This window comes from Struthio camelus, chromosome 3 (genome assembly GCF_040807025.1).
Source record: "Struthio camelus isolate bStrCam1 chromosome 3, bStrCam1.hap1, whole genome shotgun sequence".
NCBI classification, from domain to species: domain Eukaryota; kingdom Metazoa; phylum Chordata; class Aves; order Struthioniformes; family Struthionidae; genus Struthio; species Struthio camelus.
In genome coordinates this window covers 43611225-43634349 of record NC_090944.1, presented here as the reverse complement: position 1 = coordinate 43634349, position 23125 = coordinate 43611225, and the positions used below count along the sequence as shown (strand labels likewise).

General features: G+C 38.2%; 1 protein-coding gene across 11 annotated transcripts in view; it reads right to left on the bottom strand.

The window, feature by feature from the left end:
• The window catches only part of MYO6 (myosin VI), a 120987-nt gene that overhangs the window by 39446 nt on the left and 58416 nt on the right, over window positions 1-23125 (bottom strand). For all 11 annotated transcript variants that reach the window (XM_068937576.1, XM_068937577.1, XM_068937578.1 and 8 more), the window contains exons 10-17: window positions 21848-21928; window positions 16988-17168; window positions 13672-13816; window positions 5120-5277; window positions 3914-4005; window positions 3319-3391; window positions 1346-1473; window positions 121-216 (exon numbers count right to left, since the gene is read on the bottom strand). In XM_068937576.1, coding sequence (XP_068793677.1) covers window positions 121-216; window positions 1346-1473; window positions 3319-3391; window positions 3914-4005; window positions 5120-5277; window positions 13672-13816; window positions 16988-17168; window positions 21848-21928 — 954 coding nt within the window. The remainder of the gene's footprint in view (window positions 1-120; window positions 217-1345; window positions 1474-3318; window positions 3392-3913; window positions 4006-5119; window positions 5278-13671; window positions 13817-16987; window positions 17169-21847; window positions 21929-23125) is intronic.

Genomic DNA, 23125 nt, shown 5'->3' with positions numbered 1-23125 from the left:
CTCTGATGAAAAAAATACTTTATTTTGTAGTCTCTATACTCAAAAAATAAGAGTACTATAAAGCATAATAAAATTAGCTGACTTGATTTTTCTGTTGTCATTGTTTTTAAGTTAAATTACCGTCTCATAGCATACTGCTCCCGCAAAATGCCGGATAATAAAGCCTTCATCATCCCTGATGTTTCTGTGAACAGCCAATTTAGACTTTCTTGGAATCTGTAATTAAAAAGTAGAATTACAAAGAAGAATTACATTGAACAGCAAGGAGAATATACTGCTAGGACAACACCATGTTTCTGCCATGAGTAATAGGTGTTAAAAATAATTCTCCCTGCTATATAATTCTGATGACCATCACCATTTCAGTTCAAAGAAAGATATTAAAACAAAACAAAACAAACAGCCACCCACTCAAACACCTTTTTTCATTCCCATTCACACTCTTAGGCACCTCAAATGTGAATGAGCCTCAAACTCAAAATCAAGCTCGCCAAGACTACTGATACCAGTTGGTTGAATCTCTCCCCTACTTAATCAGTAATTTCTTTTCCATTCATTCCCTAGCTGACTACAGGCTGACGCATGATGTCGTCATAGGAAGTGGGAATAGAAGCTTAAAATAGAGATTCGGATGGTATCTTTTGAAAGGCAACCACCTAGCTGATCATACATACACTGAGAAGAAGGTTTCATTGCACAGGAATCTACTTGAGCAGATTAAGTGGAAATTTATGAACAGTAAAAGCAGACAACAACTTTTACTTCAGCTCCCCTTGCTTGCATTTTTTCAGTAGGGAATTAACATGTATTTATTTTTGCAATTCAACCAAAAGTCATGCACATAAATAGCCATGGTTTGTATCAAGTCTTCCACAGAATGATGTATGTTAAAGAACTAACAACAAAAAAAGTTTTCCTGGTGTGTTCCACATTTTCATCTCCGAAGTGCTAGCTAGACGCTTCATGCTGGCTAGATAGTCTCCAAAGCAAGCACTACCAGAAAGGAGCAATAAAACAGCTCATCTGATGCAAAATTATCTTAATTAAAACGTGTTTTTATTTTCTATTCATGCAATTACATGCTAATAAACATCAAGTGCAGATGAAGACACATCACATCAGTTTCACCAAGATATCGAAATGTCTACAAGACTTAACAAGCCTTTAGAGGACTTTTCAACAAACCTAATGTCTAAACTTGTCCTGGACAAAAGAATATGAACTGTAGAAACTAGTGTGGCTTGAAATATCTTAGAAAAGGTTTTCATTAAACTGACGTGTTACTATCAAATGTCCCGAGAACTCATTTTTATTAGAACAACACAGACAGCGTAAGTAAACTTACAGAGAGTCTGAAATGGTCTTTGTGTTTTTGGTGCACAACTGAAGTAAAATGCTGGTCACTTGGTTGAGGAAGACGATTTTCTTCATCCAAAATATCCAGCACACCTATTAATTTTGCTTCAATCAAATCTATTTATTAAGAAAAAAAGCTTATATCACATAACGGATTATGAACATCACAAGTTTAAAATGCTACTGATATGGGTCTGTGTAATTATATCCAGGTAAAGCTTTTAGCATAAAAAAACAAAGTAATTGTAAACTAATTTTACACATTGGAATTATTGATTAAATCAATAGTTCTTCTATACACATTATCAGAAGTTTCAACTTTGACACAGGGAACACAAATACTAAATCTCTGGGTCCTTTCATGGCCATTTAGTCATCTAACTCCCAAAAGGTGCCTACATGTTGTTGTGATATGGGCATAGGTCTTCACGGCATAATTGCTTGTACTGATTTTTTTTTTAAAAAAAAGCTTTTTGTCCATGTTTTGCCAGATGTTGAATCTAAAAATCACAAAAAGGACTATACTTCCTTTTATTAGTTTATCTAAGAGTAAGTCATACTATGTAGAAACGTGTAAAATCTGTACTGTGGTGTCATATGTTGGCTGGAATACCAAAAGGGATCATGCCGGGGGTCAGAGCATCTCTGCCACCAGTAATCTTAGGTCAACTGCCCAAACCACTTCTGCGGCTACTGCATGACTCTATGGCAACAATTTCAACAGTCTGAAAGAGAGGGCAAAAATTGAATCATGACCTGTTTTCCCCCTAAAAGTCAGAGAGACCTATTTTTTTTCAAATGGGCATCAGGGAAAATGCTTTTGATTCTGAGACATGTTTCAAAACAAAGATGAAATGAGGGGAAAAAAAGGAAAGTTTATTTTTTGTTTTCTTTTTTCCTTCTCTTTTTTTTGTAACGGGAACATGATAGCATCTGAGCTATCGCAGTATTTCTGGGAATACGTTCATACAGCCGTTATCAAACTACCAGATGATATATGGCTTGCATTCATAAAAGTCACATATTTACTGCAAATTTATTTTGTTCCCTCCTCCAGACACCCTGCTGTTGCTTTTCCGCAAGACAGCCAGTTGATTTGTTTGGCATGCAATGCACTGCCTTTAGTTACCTCAGAAGAAGTGACTGCACAGTCCTACCTGACAAAGCAAAAACTTCTTGAGCAGAGCTACAGAAGCACAAAAGAACCCAGTATTTTGCAACAGATGTTGAACTCTTAACTGTGAATCCTCTACTCAGGATTACACCAGCTACTATGGGCAAACTGCTGTAAATATGAAAGCACAATCGCTTCTGTTCACAATACAACAATTTGGAGAGCACAAGCTGAGATTAGAAAAACATCTTAAGCCTTTGAAATACCAATCTGTGCAAACTTAAAACCAAAAATAACATCTACAGCCTTTTGTCCACATTCTTCCCCCTCCCCCCTTTACTGATTGTTTCCAAGTGTGTGTGTGTGGGGGGGGGAGGGAGATTACAATTCACGAGATTTCTTCCCCGAGACATCCTCACACCCTTTGCTTTTAATCATTTCACAACACACATGCACACAAATTACTTTATTTATCCTATTTCGCATGTTTTGATTAGTTTTATTGGAAAATTCAAAAGAAATTCACAGGCTCCAGTTATTACACATTGTAGGAAAACATGGCTCCATTACCAACTGAAACTGGAATGTTACGAATTTGCACGCACACAAAGCTGTTAACACTCAGTACTTTGCTTTGGGATATAACAAGATCCCAATCTTGCAACTGCAAGCAAAAACAACCTCAAACAAACATACATACAATAGTAAGGCCTAAGGAAGAATTCACAAGGCTGCAACAGTCACTAGAAGCATAAAATTGCCAGCGCTACCTATATTTTCCCTACTCTGCTTTGTGCTTTGCACTCCCTGACACTAATAAGCAGTTTGACATTTCAAGAAGTACATACCTATACAGTCCTGATTATCTACATAGTGCACTTCATTAACCCCCAGGCCTTCTTTTTGGTAAAGTTCTTGCTCCTGAAGAAACAAGAATAATAATTGTGAAACGGAAAACATGACTCTCCATGTATTTCTTCATCCACCAAAAAGGTTTTCTTTTTTTTTAATAAATATGAAGACATTACTGTTATATACAGTATGAATAAATAGGTAGCTTAAGATTCTCTGGCACAGCTTATTATATTCCAGCTTCACCTTCTTAATTATACGCTCAATAAAAACACACATGTAGATGTTCCTATCAGTTTTTGGATGCCTGATGTTAATGAACCATATTTGGAGTAGGACTTGTTTGAATACGGTAAACAAAACAAAAAAAAAGGCGAGAGGAAAAAAGAGAGACATTGAGAGAAAGAGAGGGAGCGTGTGTTTGTGCGGGTTGGTTGCCAAAAAGTCATACTCTTTTCTAGCATAACTTGATCTCACAAAGCAAAGAGACAAAATTTGTTGAGTAAAACATTTAACCTGAGCAGAAAGAGCAATCTTACAGAAAATGCTATTTTACTTTAAAAAAACAAAAACAAAAACAAAATAACATACCTCTTTCAGAATCCTTTCATTAAAAAACTGCTGCAGTTTTTCATTACAGTAGTTAATACAGAACTGTTCGAAACTGTTGTGTTCAAAATATTCTGAAAAACAGAAGTTAAAACTTCTGTGATAAACCAGTGTTCCAAGAGTTTATTTTACACAGTAACTGAGAAAAGCTTCAGAGTGTACATATTTAAAGATGTTCCGATCCATGCATTTCATTCAATAAAAGCTTTTACAAATTTTCGAGTTGCATGCGAGACAGAGGTAAAAACGTTGAGGCAGATCATATCTCTAACACAGTAACAGTCAGCTGAATCTCTCAGTAAACCTAACCAAGATGCTACCATAAAAATGATACTGTGTCAACCCACAGTCACGCATCCATGTTACCATAGGCTGGCACTTGACATCATAGCCCTAAGGATCCAAAAAACAAAGGTTCCCTTTTTACTGCTCTTGGACTACCTATCTTAGCAGGGTTTCAGCACACCAGAACACATGCCCTACTCTTACTCTTCATGAGCCTAAGAGTCCACAAGCTTTATGAGAACCATCAATGCCCACCACTTTCAGGAAGCAATCAGGAACCTACAGTCCAGCTCTCTCACTGTTTCCTGGGGGATGTTTCTGTATCTTAATTCAAAGACTTCGTTTGCTTGCCAATCAGTATGTGATCTTCTCAGGGCTGAATGAAAAAAAACTGTGCACATTCAACAACTTTCCTAATTGTAGTAGGTGGCCTCAGTAAGATTCTATGCAAAAAAGCAGGCATAAGCACTTTAGCCCTGCTTTATACCTACACAACACGGAGAAACACATTCCTCAGAGTAAGGAGTAACAGCTGCTACAGTTAAAACGAGCAGCAAGTTTCTAGCACTTCAAAACCGTATAGGAACGATCACAGATGAAAAAGTAGTGTCTATGCAGACAGTGCAGGAATCAGAAACCTTTATAAAGGTGTCTAGTTTCATACTAACACTTGTTATCATTAGGTCAGCAGCAGAAGCTCCAGACCTCCTCTGCATTCTCATCTCTCAGGAAAACGAGGCACTGTCTGCTCTCTGGATATCCCCTTCAGTACATATATCCCATCCCACACACCGCCACCAAAAAGAAAAACCCTGCCACATTCTGTGTTACAATTTATCACTGAATCTTTGATAGCAACAATAGCCAAGTAGAAAAAAAAATTTTTTTTAGAAGTATACTTACCAAAACCAGCTATATCTAAAACTCCAATGAAGAAAGAAGAAGTCTCAAATGGAAAACACTGGTTTACCCTGTTTACTACATGGTCAAAGAGATGACTATACACCGTCTTAGCCAAGGCATCACGAGCATTGTTTGCTTGTTCCACTTTCAAGGGCACCCTACAGAACAAAAATACAGATGTTATGTTTCAGAACTCCTCACTCTAACATACCTGAGATTAGGCCCCAAACTTAAAAAGAGTCTTTCCCATTCTTGCGAATTAGGACACAAAAACCTGAGCTCTGGACCCAGGTAGAAAAGAATCTTGCCACGTGAGATTAATTACCCTACCTGTAAAAAGAAAGCATAATGTTTCACTATTACCCCTTGCAGTGAGAGGCAGATGATTTCACTCATGTTTATTAGATAATCAGAAATTATGTTGATAATAGACAGAGAAAGACATCTAAAATACATGTAGCATGTAGATGGGGCATACTCTCATCTACAAAAATATTTCAACAAGTTAGTTATGATCTGCCTCATTACAATAAAATCTCAATAAATACAATAAAAATTCAGTTTTGCTTGGACAACTCTGACCTTATGGTTTATAAGGGCTATAACTGAAACTATAGGTAACTGGTAACAGAAATAAGAAAGTGAACATATTGTGAAAGTATGTGTTCTGAGGGTGGAAGCTAGACGCAACCTCAAAATAAGGATTATTTTTATTCACTAGAAAAAGAGGCCTTTTAGCAGCTGAGAATTTATCCTTTGTTTTTTTTCCCTCTTGGCTTATAAGCCTTTACTCTGCACTGGGCCTATTTATTATCAGCTTATATCCCAGTTTAGCATTTATCTTTGCTAGCTGTTTTAAAAACTGAGTCAAAACACCAAAGGTTACGAAATGCATGACAAAACCGTAGGAATACCAGGCAAATATAAACGTGTATTTTAGCTATATAAATTGTAACACGAATTCTGTTATTTCGTGAAGTCAGGATGGGAGGAACATGTTTAGAATGCATATATTTAAAAGCACATCTAACTATCTCATTTCCTTTTTTTTTTTTTTTTTTAAACAGGTTTGAGTTTCACAGAAAGAATACCAAAACCAAGTAAAAGTTATACTATACGCAGCTCAGGAAGCACCTGTAAAAGTGGGCAGAATAAGACAACTCATTCATGGATACATTTTTAAGAAACTAGTTGAAAAATAGCATGAGAGAAGTATGAGAAATGAGACTCTCAATAAAAATGACCTCTGAGCTTTATAAATGATCACAAATTGCACTTGGACCTTTATCGCATTGCCAAAGAATTCAAAAGCAAAATTCCTATCAACCTCCACAGAACAGAATCTGATCAAAGATCAAAATTCTCCAAAGGATTTTTAGATGTCAATGGAAACATAAAAACAAAGAGAGAAAAAATTAAATGGAAAATCAACAGCTCCTTGGCCAAACATCATCAAAATTTTACACACAGAAAGAAGGCCTAGAATTTAAGTTTCTTACCAGAACAACCACACGTACACAAAGGCTTTGCATAACACTCTTATCATGACATACTGACATATCCAAAGTTAAAGTAAACTAAAAAAAGAAAATTTAGGGAGAAAGCCTTTACTAAACAAACTAACACAATCTGCAGGGAGGGAGAGGGGGAATGTCAGGATTTTTATCACGCCAGTCCTCTTATGACATGAAGAATACCGGATGATGGCTTCAGCTGTATGCTGAAAGCTCCTCGTTTTCTTCCTAAATATATCAACCAGTTGGCTTAATAAAACAAATCACTTCTCCCCATATAACACCCTGTATTACTTCTCCCTTTGTAAAACTTGCCTATCATATCCTTGGACCACTACAGCTAAAAAAAAAAAAAAAAGAACTAGTACTCCATCAAAGGATAGACTGCTCTGGCAACGTGGTGGATAATCAAGCATGGTACCTTTCTAATATGCAAGAACCTACCTTTAAAAAGTCACTCTTATCTAATCTGTTTGGCAACCCGGGCCTCAGAGGTTTAAGATGCCACATTTGTGCAACTGCTCTGTCGCCCCCTCCAGGTTGTTTTCTTTACACCGGTGTGGTAAGAACTGGTAAGTCAGAGAAGGAAAACCAACACAAGACTGTTTACCAGTACTGCATCGTTTCCTTGACTTCCCAGGATTCACAGGTGCTAAACTCACTCAAAATTGCTATTTCTGTAATTTCAAAAATGACACTTCTAAAGCACAAATCTGAGACTATCAGAGATCACTTTCTGTTGTGACTGGTAAGTCACGAAAGCAGAGACTCCATTCACTAAGGACACCTGCAGCTACATTACATGAGATAGTAATTAGCCTTAACACAATCTCGTCTTCCACTAAGCATCTGCTGATATATCTTAGGCTAACAAGTACTGACAGAAATCTTATAAATAGAAGGAAGGTACCTTTACGTTCTGTTCTGATACGTTTAAGAGATCAGAATGCTAATTCCCACATGTCGGCTGCAGCCCTATTATATAATACAGTATGACAAAATCGTTTATTCTTTTGATTGCTTTCAAGTCAGTTAAACAACACGGGAGAGTTATACTTCTAGAGCATGTAGTTACAAAATAACCCTATTCTACAAAAAATAAATTGTACCAGTATTATGTAGAGTACCAAAGAAGGCAAAAAAACCTATTATTAATATAAATTACCCAGTCTTCAACAGAAACTCATGGAAAGAAAGAAAGCCTAACCTTGCAATGTGTTTGTTTCGAACAGCTGAAAAAGTACATAACCACAGAATAATGCTGAAATTGCACCGAACTAGCAGAACATAGAAGAACATTATTAAAGAAGTAACATTCACAATGAGTAACTTCCTTCTCAGGATCTTTCCTTCCCTGAACTCCTCCTTTCCTCTGGTCTACATACTGACAAAGAAATCTTCTTTTCTCCTCCTGTTTCCTTCCTGAACACAGAGATACCTTTTCCTTCCTCTCTTTCAACTTTCTCACATCTCTCCATCATATGCTTGCAAGAAACAGAGAACAAATTCTTCACCATTTGCTAAATATTTGGGTAAAGCAGCAACACAAAAACATATCTGATTTTGATACTAGTTTCTTCAAGAAAGGTTTCTAGTGATTTAGAGTCTGAGGCCCAGGGGAAGCTCTCTCATAGGCTGGATTTTTCCTGTGGACAATTCCATCCAGTCCCGAAACATTTTTCATTATTGAACGTCATTCAAGTTATTCACGCAGACCAAGTAAATCTGTCCACGGCTGTCAACAAGTAGGGAAGAGAGAGCAGGTGAAGGGATGCCCATCAACCACTGCCATCCGATCAGACTCCTACTTCACAGATAAAACAGCCTGGATGAAATAACCCTACCTAATGAAAGGCTTATGTAATTCAAGAATACAAGTAGTGTGTTTTCCATCTGAGAAAAAAATTAAAGTCTTAAAAATTGCAAAAAAAAAAATTCAGAAATTTTGAAAGTGACTAGCCTTCCAATATATTTTCAACACAGACCTCAGTACTACTGCAAAACTGCATTTTGGTAGAAAATGTATTACTCCAAAAGAAGCAGGAGGACTTGGAATGATGCCAGTTAAACGTTTCGCATTGTAAAATAATCCACTTCGTGATGATGGAGTTCTGCCTGAAAGTCTTCATTGAAAGGGTGAAGCTGAATAACAGAGTAGTACAGCACATTTAAAAAGGTATACTGGATTTTGAATAATAACACATTATTTCTCTCTGTAAGTGAAGTGTACATGGACAGCAAATACATCAGCCAACAAGGTGATTATATATGCTCTTTTTAGAAGACTAATAAGGATAGACAAATTTAGTGCAGCTGTCAAGTCTCCTTGGCAGTCCACTGCATATTACTATTTAATAAATCCACAGAGACAGTATTTAGCACCACCTCCCTACGGCTCCTTGTTGGCTCTATTGTGCAGAGCAGTACAAAGCTTTTGTTATACTCTTGAGCATAACGATTTCAGCTGAGCTATGTATTCACTGTGACCTATTAGCAATCACATGATCTACTTTCACACAAAAAGTCCCTAAGAAAGAAACAGAAAGAAAAGAAAAGAATAGTTTTTGGGGCCACTGGAACAAAACAAACAAACAAAAAAAAAACGTACTTGATTACTATCAATATTACATAGAGGTTTAACAAATTGTAGTTAAAAAAAAAAATTCTAAACCAGACTACAATAGCATAACCTCGTAATATAATAAATATCTAAAGTCATCCCATCCGCTTTCCTTGCATATGCAGTAAGCCACATGGGAAGAAGATATTGTTTATGTATGTATTTATTAGCATATGTTTGCTTTTAGCTGCAGCAATCTTTTGAGATGATGGAAGGAGTACTCTGAAATCTTTTTTTGCCGTCCACAAAATAAAACATTGGGAAAAAAGGAGATCTGCTGGCACAAAAACATAACTGCTTGTACTTGCAGACTTTTGAGACAGTACACTGCCAATGTGTGTAATGTCCTAGGCTTATTACCATAATTATGATAAACAGAGAAAATCTTTACATTTATACTTCTAGGTAAATTTGAAGCTGTAATCAAAGTTATATGTACGTACATACACCACAGCATATTAGAGATATATGTAAATACCTCAGATGCAATAAGATAGTAAAAACAGCCAAGTATCAGTCTGAGATGATTTGTTCTTAAGAAATCTTCCCTGACAGGGTCACTTGACACGTGCCGAGTGGGAAGTAGTATACATGATATATCTTTCTTTAGTAAGGCTTTCACTATTTTCCTCCCAACGTTCTCAAAAAGAAACTATACGGAAAAGGTTCATTTATATGTTATGTGCACAAAAGCCAAAACTAATCTGTTCTCAGAGAATAAGTTAATAGTTCACCAAGGGCATTTCCAGTAAGGTACCATCTGAACGGCACCTGAATACGAATATGATTTTTTTTTAAAACCCTTCTATTTCTAAACGGCAATGGTAAAGTAAAGGCATTTTCATAAAACAGCTCGACAGCACTGAGCTAAGGAAGAAAGCAGGAAATCTGGAAAGTAAGATTAGCACATAAACTTATCTTGATAAATCAAAGAAATGATCTAAAAATCCACAAGATGGAATTCGGTAAAGAAAAGTGCGTTGTTGTATACTTAGAACTCAAATGTAGAAATGCAAGATGGGGAATAACTAGATGAACAGTCAAACAGCAGAGAAAGATCAGCAATTACGGTGGATCACAAGCTGAATTAAAACAGTTCTGATTTTTCAAAACTCACAAATCTCATTCTGCCATGTGCTAATGCAAGTGCCATCTGTACTCTGTGATATAATCATCTGCCACAACTGTATCTGTATTACTGATAAAGGGTCTGCTGGATTAATATATCAAAGATTTTGCTGTCAATTTAGACACGGTATGGAAGAGAGCAAATAGTAAGAGTAACTCAGAAAACGTTGCGCACAAGAGAAACTTAATTTTTCCTGTAAGATCAAAGTCTTCCTACATGTAAACATTACAAAGAGAAGAACAATTTACCATTCTCCATCTCTGCTGATAACAAGGCAAGATGGAAATTTTAAGAACTTAATAAAGTAAACTGTAATCTTTTTGCAGAAAAAACAATATTTAAAACACTACAAAGAGATCTGAATGTTGAGCTTTTAATTGAAGGCAGAATAATCCCTCTCCTATCCTTTCCAGTAGCAATCATTTGAAGTTCTAACTCTTGAGTATCTCTTCTTCCCAACTACAGAAATAAGCAGATCACCTAAGAACCTACTAGAAATATGCTACAGGGATTACCTACTCGGTAATAATGTACTACTAGAACAACAGCACATTCTCATAATAAACTTAAGACTCCTGAATCTGAGTTAACTCAAAAGAGCTGGTAATACTCTGTGTTCGCTTAAACCATATGATGTTCAAAGAGCATAGGCAAGTCTGTCACCAATGGTTTACTAGGTTCAAATTTTGGCCAGGAAGACCAGTTTCACCCTCCAGATCAGGAAGCTGGCATTGAGCAGTACTTCCACTACAGCTACTGTCTTTAAGTTTAGCACTATCGGTCGGAATCCAATAAAGATCAAGGTTACTTTTCTTGCACAGAACGAGCTCTTGACCGTTGAAAATCTTCATTACTCAAATCCATCGCATCCCTTTGAAGACTAAGAAAGGTTTATGAAATGTTAACAAATACTTAGTACTACAAAACATAAATAATCTGCCTCAAATAACAGTAATAACCAAAGTCAAAATATGCAAAATATGTAATGAACTCACACGTGTTAATACTAGTAACTAATTATGGTATTCCTATATTAAATTTTGGGTGTAATCTGCATGAAATTATATTTCCAATTCAATTAAGCCAAAACACCCTGATTGCTTCACTAGTCAGCACAAAACTCCGGTGCATTCTTCCAGTGACTGAAGCGAGTGCTAATTAGTTTCCTGATTACAAGATCAATGCATTCTGCTAAAGAGAATTAGTTTACTAAAAACTGTTTGTCCTAAAGTTTTGATACAATGCTTTCTTTAAACTCCAGAAAAAAAGACAGATATTGAAAAGACATGCTTAGAAAACCAACTGCAAAAAAATGCAACCCAGTTGCTTGCAGTTATCTAGCATCCCCAACAACTTAGCTGTCAGGAAGGATCGGTCTCAGCAGCAGAAAATTTGCAGTGGAAGCTAAACTTCTTTCACTACAATTTCCTTTTGTTTATGAAATTAACCACTTAAATAAAATTCAGTTTTAGAAAAGTCATAACTATCATGACTATCATTAAAATGTTGTGATCAATCCACATCATTTCTAAACATGTTCTTTGCAATTATTTGTTGTCCATGTGGGTACAGGAAAAAAAAAAATACATGATTTCTGTGCCTACAAAGTTACCTCGACAAGAGCTTCTTGTCAAGATGCAAGTCAACGTAAAAAAGGACAATTAACTCTTTTTTAAGGTCACTATTATTATTTACTCCAATAGTGAGTTAGTCTTAGTATCTACAGAAAAAATACCTTTCCCCTAAATTTATGTTGTTTTAGTACTTCTTATGTTTCTGTGATTAACTTTGCAATTTTGATTAAATGTTTGTTTACCAACAACAGCAAGCAGCAGCACATTTCTGATTTACTGTTCGTGGTGCTTAAACAGTACAAGCGCAAACTTGACTGCAGAAGAATTAGAAGCGGCAACACAGAGAAACTTATCACCTGTTGTTGTGAAGATAACCACCGAAAACAGCTGAAAATCGGTAGGAGACTAAGAAGCGTGAATACGGGAAGGTGGACAAAGGGGGCTGCAACTCTCATCTCTGTATTATCCTCCAATTAGAGCACCCCAGACCCTAATGCCGTAGGACAGCAGTCACTGCTACACCGTGCAGCCTCGCACAGAAAGACAGATGCATCCAAGTATCCTGAGAATTACTTGAGGATACTCTGTAGTTAATGGCATCAGCATCCCTTCAGAGTATTTGTTAAATCTGTTAACATATCTAATTTGCTGTGTAGCTTATGCATTTAACAGGTTTACTGCTATATTTTCTCTGGTATCAAAATGCATTCAGTGATATATAAGAGGCTTTATAAAAGGTGAGGGTGACACGTTCAAAGGTGAGGGTGCACTTTTTCCTGAAAAAAAGACCGCCTTTGTCATACATTGTACAACAATCGTTCTTCTAAATAGAAGTAAAAAAAACCCAGTGACCAAGCAACAAAACAAGCCAGCCCAGCATAAAATAACATCACAGCCGCTAGTTAAAAATACACATAAAAATAGATCTATATACCTCAAACTTCTTTTAATAATTGTCAGTTCAAAATCACCATTGCTTACATAGCAGAAAACCACAGCTAGTTGTTTCTATTTTGAAAGGTCTGGCAATACTAATCTGCTATATGCTCATATTTTCACACTCTGCACACCATTACATAGTCACCTTATGCCGTTCGCTAATTGTGACTCACCTCCTACTTGCAAACGGTCAATCAGGAATTTCTGACCATTTTCCCTTTTTCATGTAGATCAGGAAAGGGACAAATTTTATCAGATGGTCCCAAAGCACAGCCCAAAGCCTTTGGCGCCAGGTTGGACACCCAAACCCCTAACAGTTACCTCGAATGAGCTATTGCCTTCTGGGATCGGATGTGGCGGGGGGAGCCTTTGGCCAAGCGGCTCCCAGCTCAAAGCACAGGGCAGTCCTGGGGTAAAGAGTTTGTTTCAGTAGTGCTAAGACAACACACTAGCACGTGTGTTTGTTTTTAACCCTTGAAGCTGCTGCGACTTCCCCAGCTTTGATTCTCCCTTTGTCAAAGGTGAAAGCCGGTGTCACAGCTGGGTTGTTATTTACTGTCCCAAGCACCAAAGGGGCAGGGCAGCCTCAGAAACAAAGCGGCGGAGCGGCAGAAGTCTACAGAAGCAGAGGGAAAAAAAAGAAAACCCCAACAACGCTGGGAACAAGTCGCCCCGAGACACAGGGCTGAGGCTGACTGCACAGGCCGGGGGCGGGGGGGGGAGGGAGAGGGGGGCGGCGCGGCCGTTGGCGGCGCGGGGACGGCCGCGGCACTCACTTGATGACCGTTCCTTTGGCGCCCCCTGCCGTGGTGAGCATGACGCGCGTGGTGAGGCTGCCGCGCAGGTCGTCCTCGTCGAGCCCCAGCAGCGCGGCGCAGCACTCCAGCGCCTGGCCGCTGCGGTTCTTCAGCGTGCAGCCGCCTGCGGAGGCAGGGCGCAAAGCAAAGCGTTACCTCACGCACCACGTCAACGGAGGGACCAGATCCAGACTCGCCATCAACAACACAAATTTTAACCGAGCTTTTTGACTTAACTGTCAGCGGTCGTGAGCCTGCTTGCCAGTACAGGGAACGTTTCTGACACCCAGAGGTGATCAGCGTTAGCAAAAAGAACGGTAACAATGAAGAAAACCTCTGTGTGAAATAGCACGTTATGCTTTACACACACACAGATACTTTTAAAAATGGTGCAAAAGCTGTAAGCAAGCAGAATTCGGTTAATTCAATGTACCACTCGGACAAATACCTGTACAAATTCAGTACCTACTGAAAGATCTTATTTAATGTTTCTTTTTGAGTACAGAACGTTAAAATACAATGCACGGCAAGGTTTTGCTGTTCTGCAATACATTTCTATCACTTTTAAATCTTTTTTCGATTTTTCAAATAAATCTCAAAAGAGAATGAAGTTCCCTAACTTGCTATCACTCAAAGGTTTCCATCCGTACTTATGCAAAGAATGCTCAAACTTGGCCTAACAGATGGGGTTTTGCCTTTCAATGGTCCAACAGCATATAAATAAACAACAGTCTCTTTAGAGTACACTTTCTCATGTTAATGACACAGCTGCAAATTTGGCATTTTTATAGCAAATTCTAGGAAATACTGAATTGGCAGCAATCTTGGCAAGGAGAACTACAAACAATAGGAACTTTGACTGAATGCAAGTCTGCATCTGGAAATGAATTCATCAGATTACAGACACAAAGAGTCATTTCTCAACAAGTTATGCGTCAATTCTGTATTTCTAGAACCCTGTTCTAAACATATCTAGTTCAAAAGCTAACAGAAACTCTGCTTTTAAAAGAAAGAACTATCACAAGATATAGAAGTAGAGAACAGTGCTAATACTTAATAACATACTATAGTGATTTAACCTGTCTGGATTTAGATGTTCCTGTAATCCTCCAAACTGCCTTGCTATGCATAGACCAATAGCAATGCCTGGCATGGCACACTCCTTCCACATCCATTTTCAGATACCGATATGTACCCTCTCCTACTAGGTAATAGGTTCACAACTTCATTCTACTCTGCTCCATAATGTCACCACTAGAGCTTATCCCACTACTACAGGTTCACAAATCCTTATATGAAATCCTTGAATATTTCAACAAAACCTAACTCTTAAACAAATGACACATGCCAGGATCACAACATTTATTTCTTGTTATTCTCAGGAAAATTATCACTACAGATAAGTAAAGAGACTGGAAGGGATAAGGAACAAGTCATTCATTACTTTAATTCCTTAATTCTACAATGACATTTATTGAAATAGAGAGGAAGGAGTCCTTACAAGATGAAAGTCTTTGTGAAAAACTCACATATTGTTTTAGGAAGTAATCTGTACAGCACTGAAACACCACCATCAGACCTGCAGTAAACAGCTTTTGTTTGGCATTTCCCAGGTTTTTGAAGCAGCAGTAAAACTTTTAAGGGCTTCAGGTACAGATATACTCCCACAAAACATACAGGCTACCTCCCTAGAGCAATTCATATGAACACCTGCATCTGCACATACAAGGTAGGAGTAGAAAAAAGCCTGTATTTTCAATACACATTTTAAGAGCTTCAGAATGTATTCCATGAAATATGAATGTTGACATTTCAAGCCAACAGAGAAAACTTCACTAGGTCCTCCTTTCATTCTTAAATTCAGACCTTCCACACCTGCTGTGGTTCCCCTTCTTCTTGTTTGTTGGCCTCCTGAAACACCCTCTTCACTCATACTCCCATCTTTTTCACTCCATCATACCATACCTTTATCCAACCCCCAAATGACACCTCAGAAGGCCCACATACCAAAGCTCTCTGCCAACTTATTACCTAGCCCCATGAATCCCCTACCCTTCTTCCCCACTCTCACGTGTTCCCATTTTCATTCACGTCAATCATGCTAAATTCAATCATCTTCACTGACGTGGGAAGATCGTAAACTGAAACTGCAGCGGTTCTGATTTGACATAAGACAAAAAAATCACTATGAGGATGATTAACTATTGAAACAAGTTACCCAGAGAAGCTGTAGAACTTCTGTCCTTGGAGGATTTCAAAACCCCATAAAAAAAAAAAACCCTAAACAATCCGTTTTGAATTCAGTGTTGACCCTGCTCTGAGCTGGATGTTGGACTAGAGACCTCCTGTGGTCTTCTTCCACCTGAAGGATTCTATGACTCTGTGATGATTCTGTGCTTGGAGCTGGGAGGTAGTAAACCTGAAGGCTAAAAATAATTTAATTCCTCATTCGAAAGATCATTTAAAATGTTCTTTTGTATGTTGTTTCTAACAACTTTACGCAAGGTTGGCAGTATCTGTGCATACAGGAAACAGGATTAAAAGGAACTAGCTACAGTGCATCTTGCAACTCAAGATAAAGAACTACACAAATCATTTTGCTACTAGTCTTATTCATAGTGTATGCAGACTGGGAGTTTCTTCAGTTCCTTCAAGGACACATGGGTAATAGTTTTCAACTTATAAAGGCTGGTTTCAGTAGCAAGGTAAATATTCCCAGAATGCTCACTGCCCTTCCTCAGCCTTCCTATGCATTCTACTACTCAGCCCCAGCTGCTTCCATGCTAATTTGTTTTACGAGTGACATCTTAACATTCGGAAGATTACATTTACCTGCATTTTTACTGTAACGTTTCCTCACCTCTCAAAATCTAAAAAAATGATATTTTTGGAAGTCAAAGGACAGAATGTTTCCATACAGACAGATTTTCTTATTTCAAGATGCTTTTATGACATTAACAAGACATTGAATTTTAGTAATAATAATAAAAAAAATCCAGTACAGTTTCAAGAAACAAAATTTCTCTCTTCTTTATACAAACTTTGCACAGAACGCTTTCTTGAACAATTTCACTGAGAGCCTACTTGCTTCTGAAGCATGCAGAGAAATTCAAATTAAAAAAAAAAAGTAAACAAATTTGACCTTAACATGGGGTGAATTAAGGTTGAATTAAGGTTGAATTACCCTTGAACACACAGCAGTATTCCAAAGCAGTAATTCACATGGAAAGGAATTATCTATATCAGTAGACATTTTCATTACTTTTGCAGAAAATAATTTTATGTTTCATCTAACCTGAAGTGCTCCCAGCTTCCTCAAAATCAATGTTTCCAAGGTGAAGGACACCAGCCACTACTCTAAAAAGATCAAGTTTTTCTGCATCGTCCAGTCCAATCTTTCTCATTGCTGTGCACATTCTGTTGAAGTCTCCATGATCATCTAAGAGAGGATCTTTCAAGGAACCTGCTTTAAGGTACTGTAAAACAACAAGACAAGCCAACAATTCAGTAAGTGCTTTTAAAGAAAATGTAAACAATTATTTCCAGTCAAAAATAAGGCTTGATAAAAAGCATACAAAAGCATGCAAAAATCAAACTAAATAAAAAGAGAATAGAGCTCGTCAAACCAAACAAGCTTTGCAAGTACTCTAGTTTGTTTTCATTTCTTGATACTTGGAAGCAGAGTTGAAGAGTTCGACAGCTAAGGACAGAGGAATACAGGACAGTCAGCAGTGGAAAGGAAGAGCTAAGGGAGCTGCAGAAGCACTGATACCACGGAGCGCTTCCTCTAGCAGTTGAAAGAAAGACTGAAGTGCTTGTAAGAAGATGACAGAGTGGGTTTGACAAGCCATGGGAAAAGAGTACAGGGCAAATCAGAAATGGAAAAGAATGAGTATCCAGACAGACTTGTTTAGAGAAATATACTTGTTAATTTTTGTTGGGGATTAAAAAACAGTAAAGTCGTTTGCAATGTTCTAAGGGTTAAAAGAATACCAACTAGATTTTAAAACACTCATTTAACATATTGCTGATTGTCCTAATTTAAATACATCAAAAGCCATTTTGATTGTGCATTGTTTTAAAGAGTAGGCAGTAAAGCATCTGCATGCAATCAAAAGACTAACTGAACATGCACAGACTAATTTAAGTTTTACAAGGACATTAAAATGCTTTCAACTAAACAGACTTCATAATTAACTTTAAATAGAAGCCTAGTTAATGTCAAAAAGCTAACATGATATTTTCAAAACAAAACAGCACATGCATCTGAAAAATTCACTTCACACAGCATTTAGACACATCAATAAAATTAAACTACATTTCTTAATTATGTGAAATGATCACCTCATCTTCCTGATAAGAAAAACACAAAAATAATTTAAGTATTAATTGACTATTCCAGCTATTTTCTGAATTAAAAGATAATAATATTTCTCATAAAAATAACAGAGCAAATATTAATTTCTGACTAAAAAACCTAGACAATGCAATACACTTTATATTTAAGTAGCTAGATTAAGTTTTAATGGCATTGAAATGTGACACTTTATTACTTCTTCAAATTGTCATGGCTGTAACATACAGTTATTACAGCATCATTCGTTCCACTTTTTGAAGTCCAATATGTATTTTCAGAATCATTCTTTCAGTATATTTTAGTTTAGATAAACACTTATTTCAAATCAAATCCTTTAGAGGACTCATATTATGACAGAACACCAGACTAAATCACATAAGTGACATAAGGTTGCATAATAGCTCCACCTTCCACTAGCAAGAATAAATGAGTTTTGATACTTAATGCCTAGAGAGCACCTATAATAAATAGGTATTTGAGGCAAATTGGGTAAATTGAGGCAAAAACTCCCAATCATCTCTTTAGCCTATACATTTGACAGCATTAAATAATTTACCAACTTTCTGCCTCACAGTAATATCAAATCAGTATTTCTGCCTCTCACTCTCCACCATCCCTGGTGATACACAACATCCTACATTCAGACAAAAGAAATGGGCATTATGTGCTCAGTATTACAACATACAAACGGTAGAAAACCAGGGGTATATTTCATGATGCTAAGTTGAGTAAAGGAAATATCTATATTCTCTTTCCATGTACAAGCTCTGAACAAGCTCAAGCCCAAGTTCCCAAAGGTTTTAAAAAAAAAAAAAAAAAAAAAAAGATGGTAGGGTCACTAGGGGAGAGAAGCTCTTGACTAAACTCATTTTTGTATTATCCTACACATGGATATAGCTTGCCCTACTATTGAATTGGCTTTAAACTAGGCAAGATGGGGGAAGGGGAGTGGTACAGTGGCAGGGGAGTCAGTAAAACACCGCTCAAGTCAGGATGCCTCCAGCGGGTGCATACAACCAGGGGAGACAGCATGCAACATGGCTATGGAGGATCCTCTTGCACCTCCCCTGGGAAGCTTGCAGGCTTGACTGGCTCTCTGAAATGCCTGTATACCAATGCGCGCAGCATGGGGAATAAGCAGGAAGAGCTAGAGATCTGTGTGCGGTCGCAGGGCCATGATCTCATTGCAGTGACAGAGACATGGTGGGATAGTTCACATGACCGGGATGCTGTCATGGATGGCTATGTGCTTTTTAGGAAAGACAGGCCAGGAAGGCGAGGTGGTGGAGTTGCTCTTTATGTGAGGGAGCAACTCGAATGTATGGAGCTCTGCCTCGGGGTGGATGAAGAGCAAGTGGAGAGCTTATGGGTAAAGATTAAAGGGCAGGCTAACATGGGTGACACTGTTGTGGGGGTTTACTACAGGCCACCTGACCAGGAGGAAGTCATCGATGAGGCCTTCTACCGACAGCCGGAAGTAGCCTCACGATCACAGGCTCTGGTTCTCATGGGAGACTTCAACCACCCTGACATCTGTTGGCAAGACAGCACAGCTAGGCACAAACAGTCAAAGAGGTTCCTGCAGAGCACTCATGGTAATTTCTTGACCCAGGTGGTGGAGAGGCCAACGAGGAGAGGTGCAATGCTAGACCTTGTACTAACGAACAGAGAGGGTCTAGTTGGAGATGTGAAGGCTGGGGGCAGCCTTGGCTGCAGTGACCATGAGATGGTGGAGTTCAGGATCCTGCGAGGAGGGAGCAGGGCAATGAGTAGGATTGCAACGCTGGACTTCAGGAGAGCTAACTTTGGCCTCTTCAGGGACCTACTTAGGGGAATCTCATGGGGTAGGGCCCTAGAAGGAAGAGGGGTCCAAGAAAGCTGGTTAATCTTCAAGTATCACCTCCTCCAGGCTCAAGAGCAGTGCATCCCTCTGAGAAAGAAGTCCAGCAAAGCGGGCAGGAGACCTGCATGGATGAGCAAGGAACTCCTGGCAAAACTCCAGCAGAAGAAGGAAGTCCACAGAATGTGGAAAAGGGGAGAGGCCACTTGGGAGGAATACAGGGACGTTGTCAGAGTGTGCAGGGATGCGACAAGGAAGGCTAAGGCCCAGTTGGAATTAAATCTGGCAAGGGATGTCCAGGACAACAAGAAGGGCTTCTTCAAATACATCAATAGCAAAAGGAAGACTAGGGAAAACGTGGGCCCGCTGCTGAATGGGGCGGGTGCCCTGGTAACAAAGGATAGAGAGAAGGCAGAGTTATTGAATGCTGCCTCTGCTCCAGTCTTCACTGCTAAGGCCAGTCCTCAGGAATTCCAGACCCTGGGGACAAGAGAGGAATTCTGGAGAAAGGAAGACTCTCCCTTGGTGGAGGAGGATCAGGTTAGAGATCTTTTGTCCAAACTTGACATCCACAAATCCATGGGCCCTGATGGGATGCACCCACGAGACATGTACAAGCGAGACATGGCACTACTGGAGAGAGTCCAGCAGAGGGCTACCAAGATGATTAGAGGGCTGGAGCACCTCTCCTAGGAAGAAAGACTGCAAGAGCTGGGCCTGTTCAGCCTGGAGAAGAGAAGACTGAGAGGCGATCTCATCAACGTGTACAGGTATCTGAAGGGGGAGTGTCAAGAGGATGAGGCCAGCCTCTTCTCCGTGGTGCCCAGCAACAGGACAAGAGGCAACGGGCAGAAACTGAACCACAGGAAGTTCCATCTGAACCTGAGAAAAAACTTCTTGACTGTGAGGGTGACAAAGCATTGGAACAGGTTGCCCAGAGAGGTGGTGGAGTCTCCTTCCCTGGAGATATTCAAAAGCCGTCTGGATGTGATCCTGGGCAATATGCTCTAGAGGTCCCTGCTTGAGCAGGGAGGTTGGACTAGATGATCTCCAGAGGTGCCTTCCAACCTAAACGATTCTGTGATTCTGTGAATCACAAGTAAGCATTTGTTTAAACAAAGAGAGAATTTTCTAGCTTTGCAAATGAAAATTGAATACTTTATATATGAAAAGATGTAAATTGTACTAGACAGCAGCGTAGAAGTATAACGAAGCTTTTAAACAACTTTTAATTCATATATACTACCAATTCAGATTAACTTCTTAAGTGTCCTCATGTAAACAAGCTCAAGGGCTTAGTGATTTAAATTCTGGTAATTCTAGCTCTAAAAAGTCTAATTGGGAGATGGAGCCGGGGGGAAAAAAAAGAACGGTGTGAAGGACCCCTTCTTCCAGGAAATGCCATGTTCCATCATAAGAAACAGTTCATATAAAGAAGGTATCAAAAAAAGCAGTATACTGGGGATTTACTCCTCCTGGAAATGAGGCTGTATAAATGTTTTAAAAAACAGTTTGGAAGATCATTCCAAATATCCAGACAGTAAAAACTCTGGAAAAGCGGCTCTGGTTAAAAAAAAAAAAAAAACTACTTAATTCTCACCTATTCCTAATAACACTAAGATTTAAAAAGAAAACAACAAAAAACCTTGAATTGATTTTTGCTTTCCACAGAGACATGGTGCATCATGACATGGCATATTATTATAAAAATGAAAAGGAAACAATTTTACAGTGTGTTCCATTTTGGACTTTAAGATTCACATTAAAATGAATTTCTAGGCTTCAACTCCAAAACCAGAGCTCTAAATATGCCCACTTTGACAGCACGCCTTTAAACCTGTAAAGATGTGTAAAATGAACATTTCTTTCCACTCGGTAAAACTGTAATCATAATTTTTACCTCTATCTGCATTAGTTAATAATATGAAGTAACCGAAGATAGGAAACATACACCATACCTCAGGACTCTTGCGATTTTGCAAAATCTGCTTGTCTGTTTCTTTGGTAGCAAAGTATCTGGTACAGCCCCGATTTAAGTACTGTAACAATAAAAAAAGAGGAAAAGCATACCCGATTACAGATAGCAGTACAAAATATGCTATTAATTACGGTTTGCTTTACATAGCTTTATTTCACTATATGATAGCAACAATATGCTAGGTGTTCAGAATTCATTCCTTGAAAATGTATTTATATCAACAGAGTTATAGAAGTACAACAGTAACAAAATTCTATTGAAAACTTTTCAATTTGGACAACTAAAGTACTGTTTGCTACAGTAAGATACTCATTTTGTTATGTCCCACTATCTTGTCTTTCCTTGACTCTGCTAAACCTCCTAACAGAGACTAGGATTATGTAAAAGGCAACTAAAATTAGGAACCACGAAAGTACATTTTCTGGCCCATTTGTAATACTGAACTTTAACTCCACCAAGCTGTAGAGAACATCAAATAAAATTCACAATAGTCTTTATGTTCTCAGTCATATATAAGCTGTACATACCGTATCTGTGGGGAAGGGGGCAGGAGATCAAGGGAGTTGGTGACTAATGCCAAAAACTACGGTTATCACATTTTATACAGTTCTATGTCATTTTTTCTCACAAGGGATATAATTCTACAGGTAATAAGAGACATAGTGGTAATACTCTTCAAACTTTTTGTTGGACTATTTAATGTGGTGCAAGCAGAAACCTATTCAGAATCCAGCTTCTAGTATCAATCTCCTTGTATGGCAAAGGGAAGAAATATTTCAAGTATTCAGATAATGACTGACACTTCCAGAAGAACGGAGTCACCACCTTTTACGTTCTGACTTGTTTGGCTAAAACTAAGAACTCTGTGTTTTCAGCTAGGTGAAAACAGGTAATTCTATACTTAGAATAAAACCATATACAGAGTTCTAAAAAGTAAAATATTATCCAAAGAATTTCTTACAGCAGAAGAAAACTAAGTGACAAATTTAATTTAATATTAAAACACAAACACTATTTAAAATTAAATTTGGTGCTTAACGTAATATTGAAAAATTTTCTGTATCAGCAAATAAGAATGCAAAGCAGAGTAGATTTTAAATACAAGACTATATCCCTGTATTACAGTACTTAGTAACATGATCCCAGGAACTGGGAGTGGAGAGTTTAAAAGGTCATACTTATCAACAGGAGAGTGGAAACTTATCTGGCAGACTGAGAAGGCGAACCAGCACGGTACTCAGTAATTACCTATGTAGGA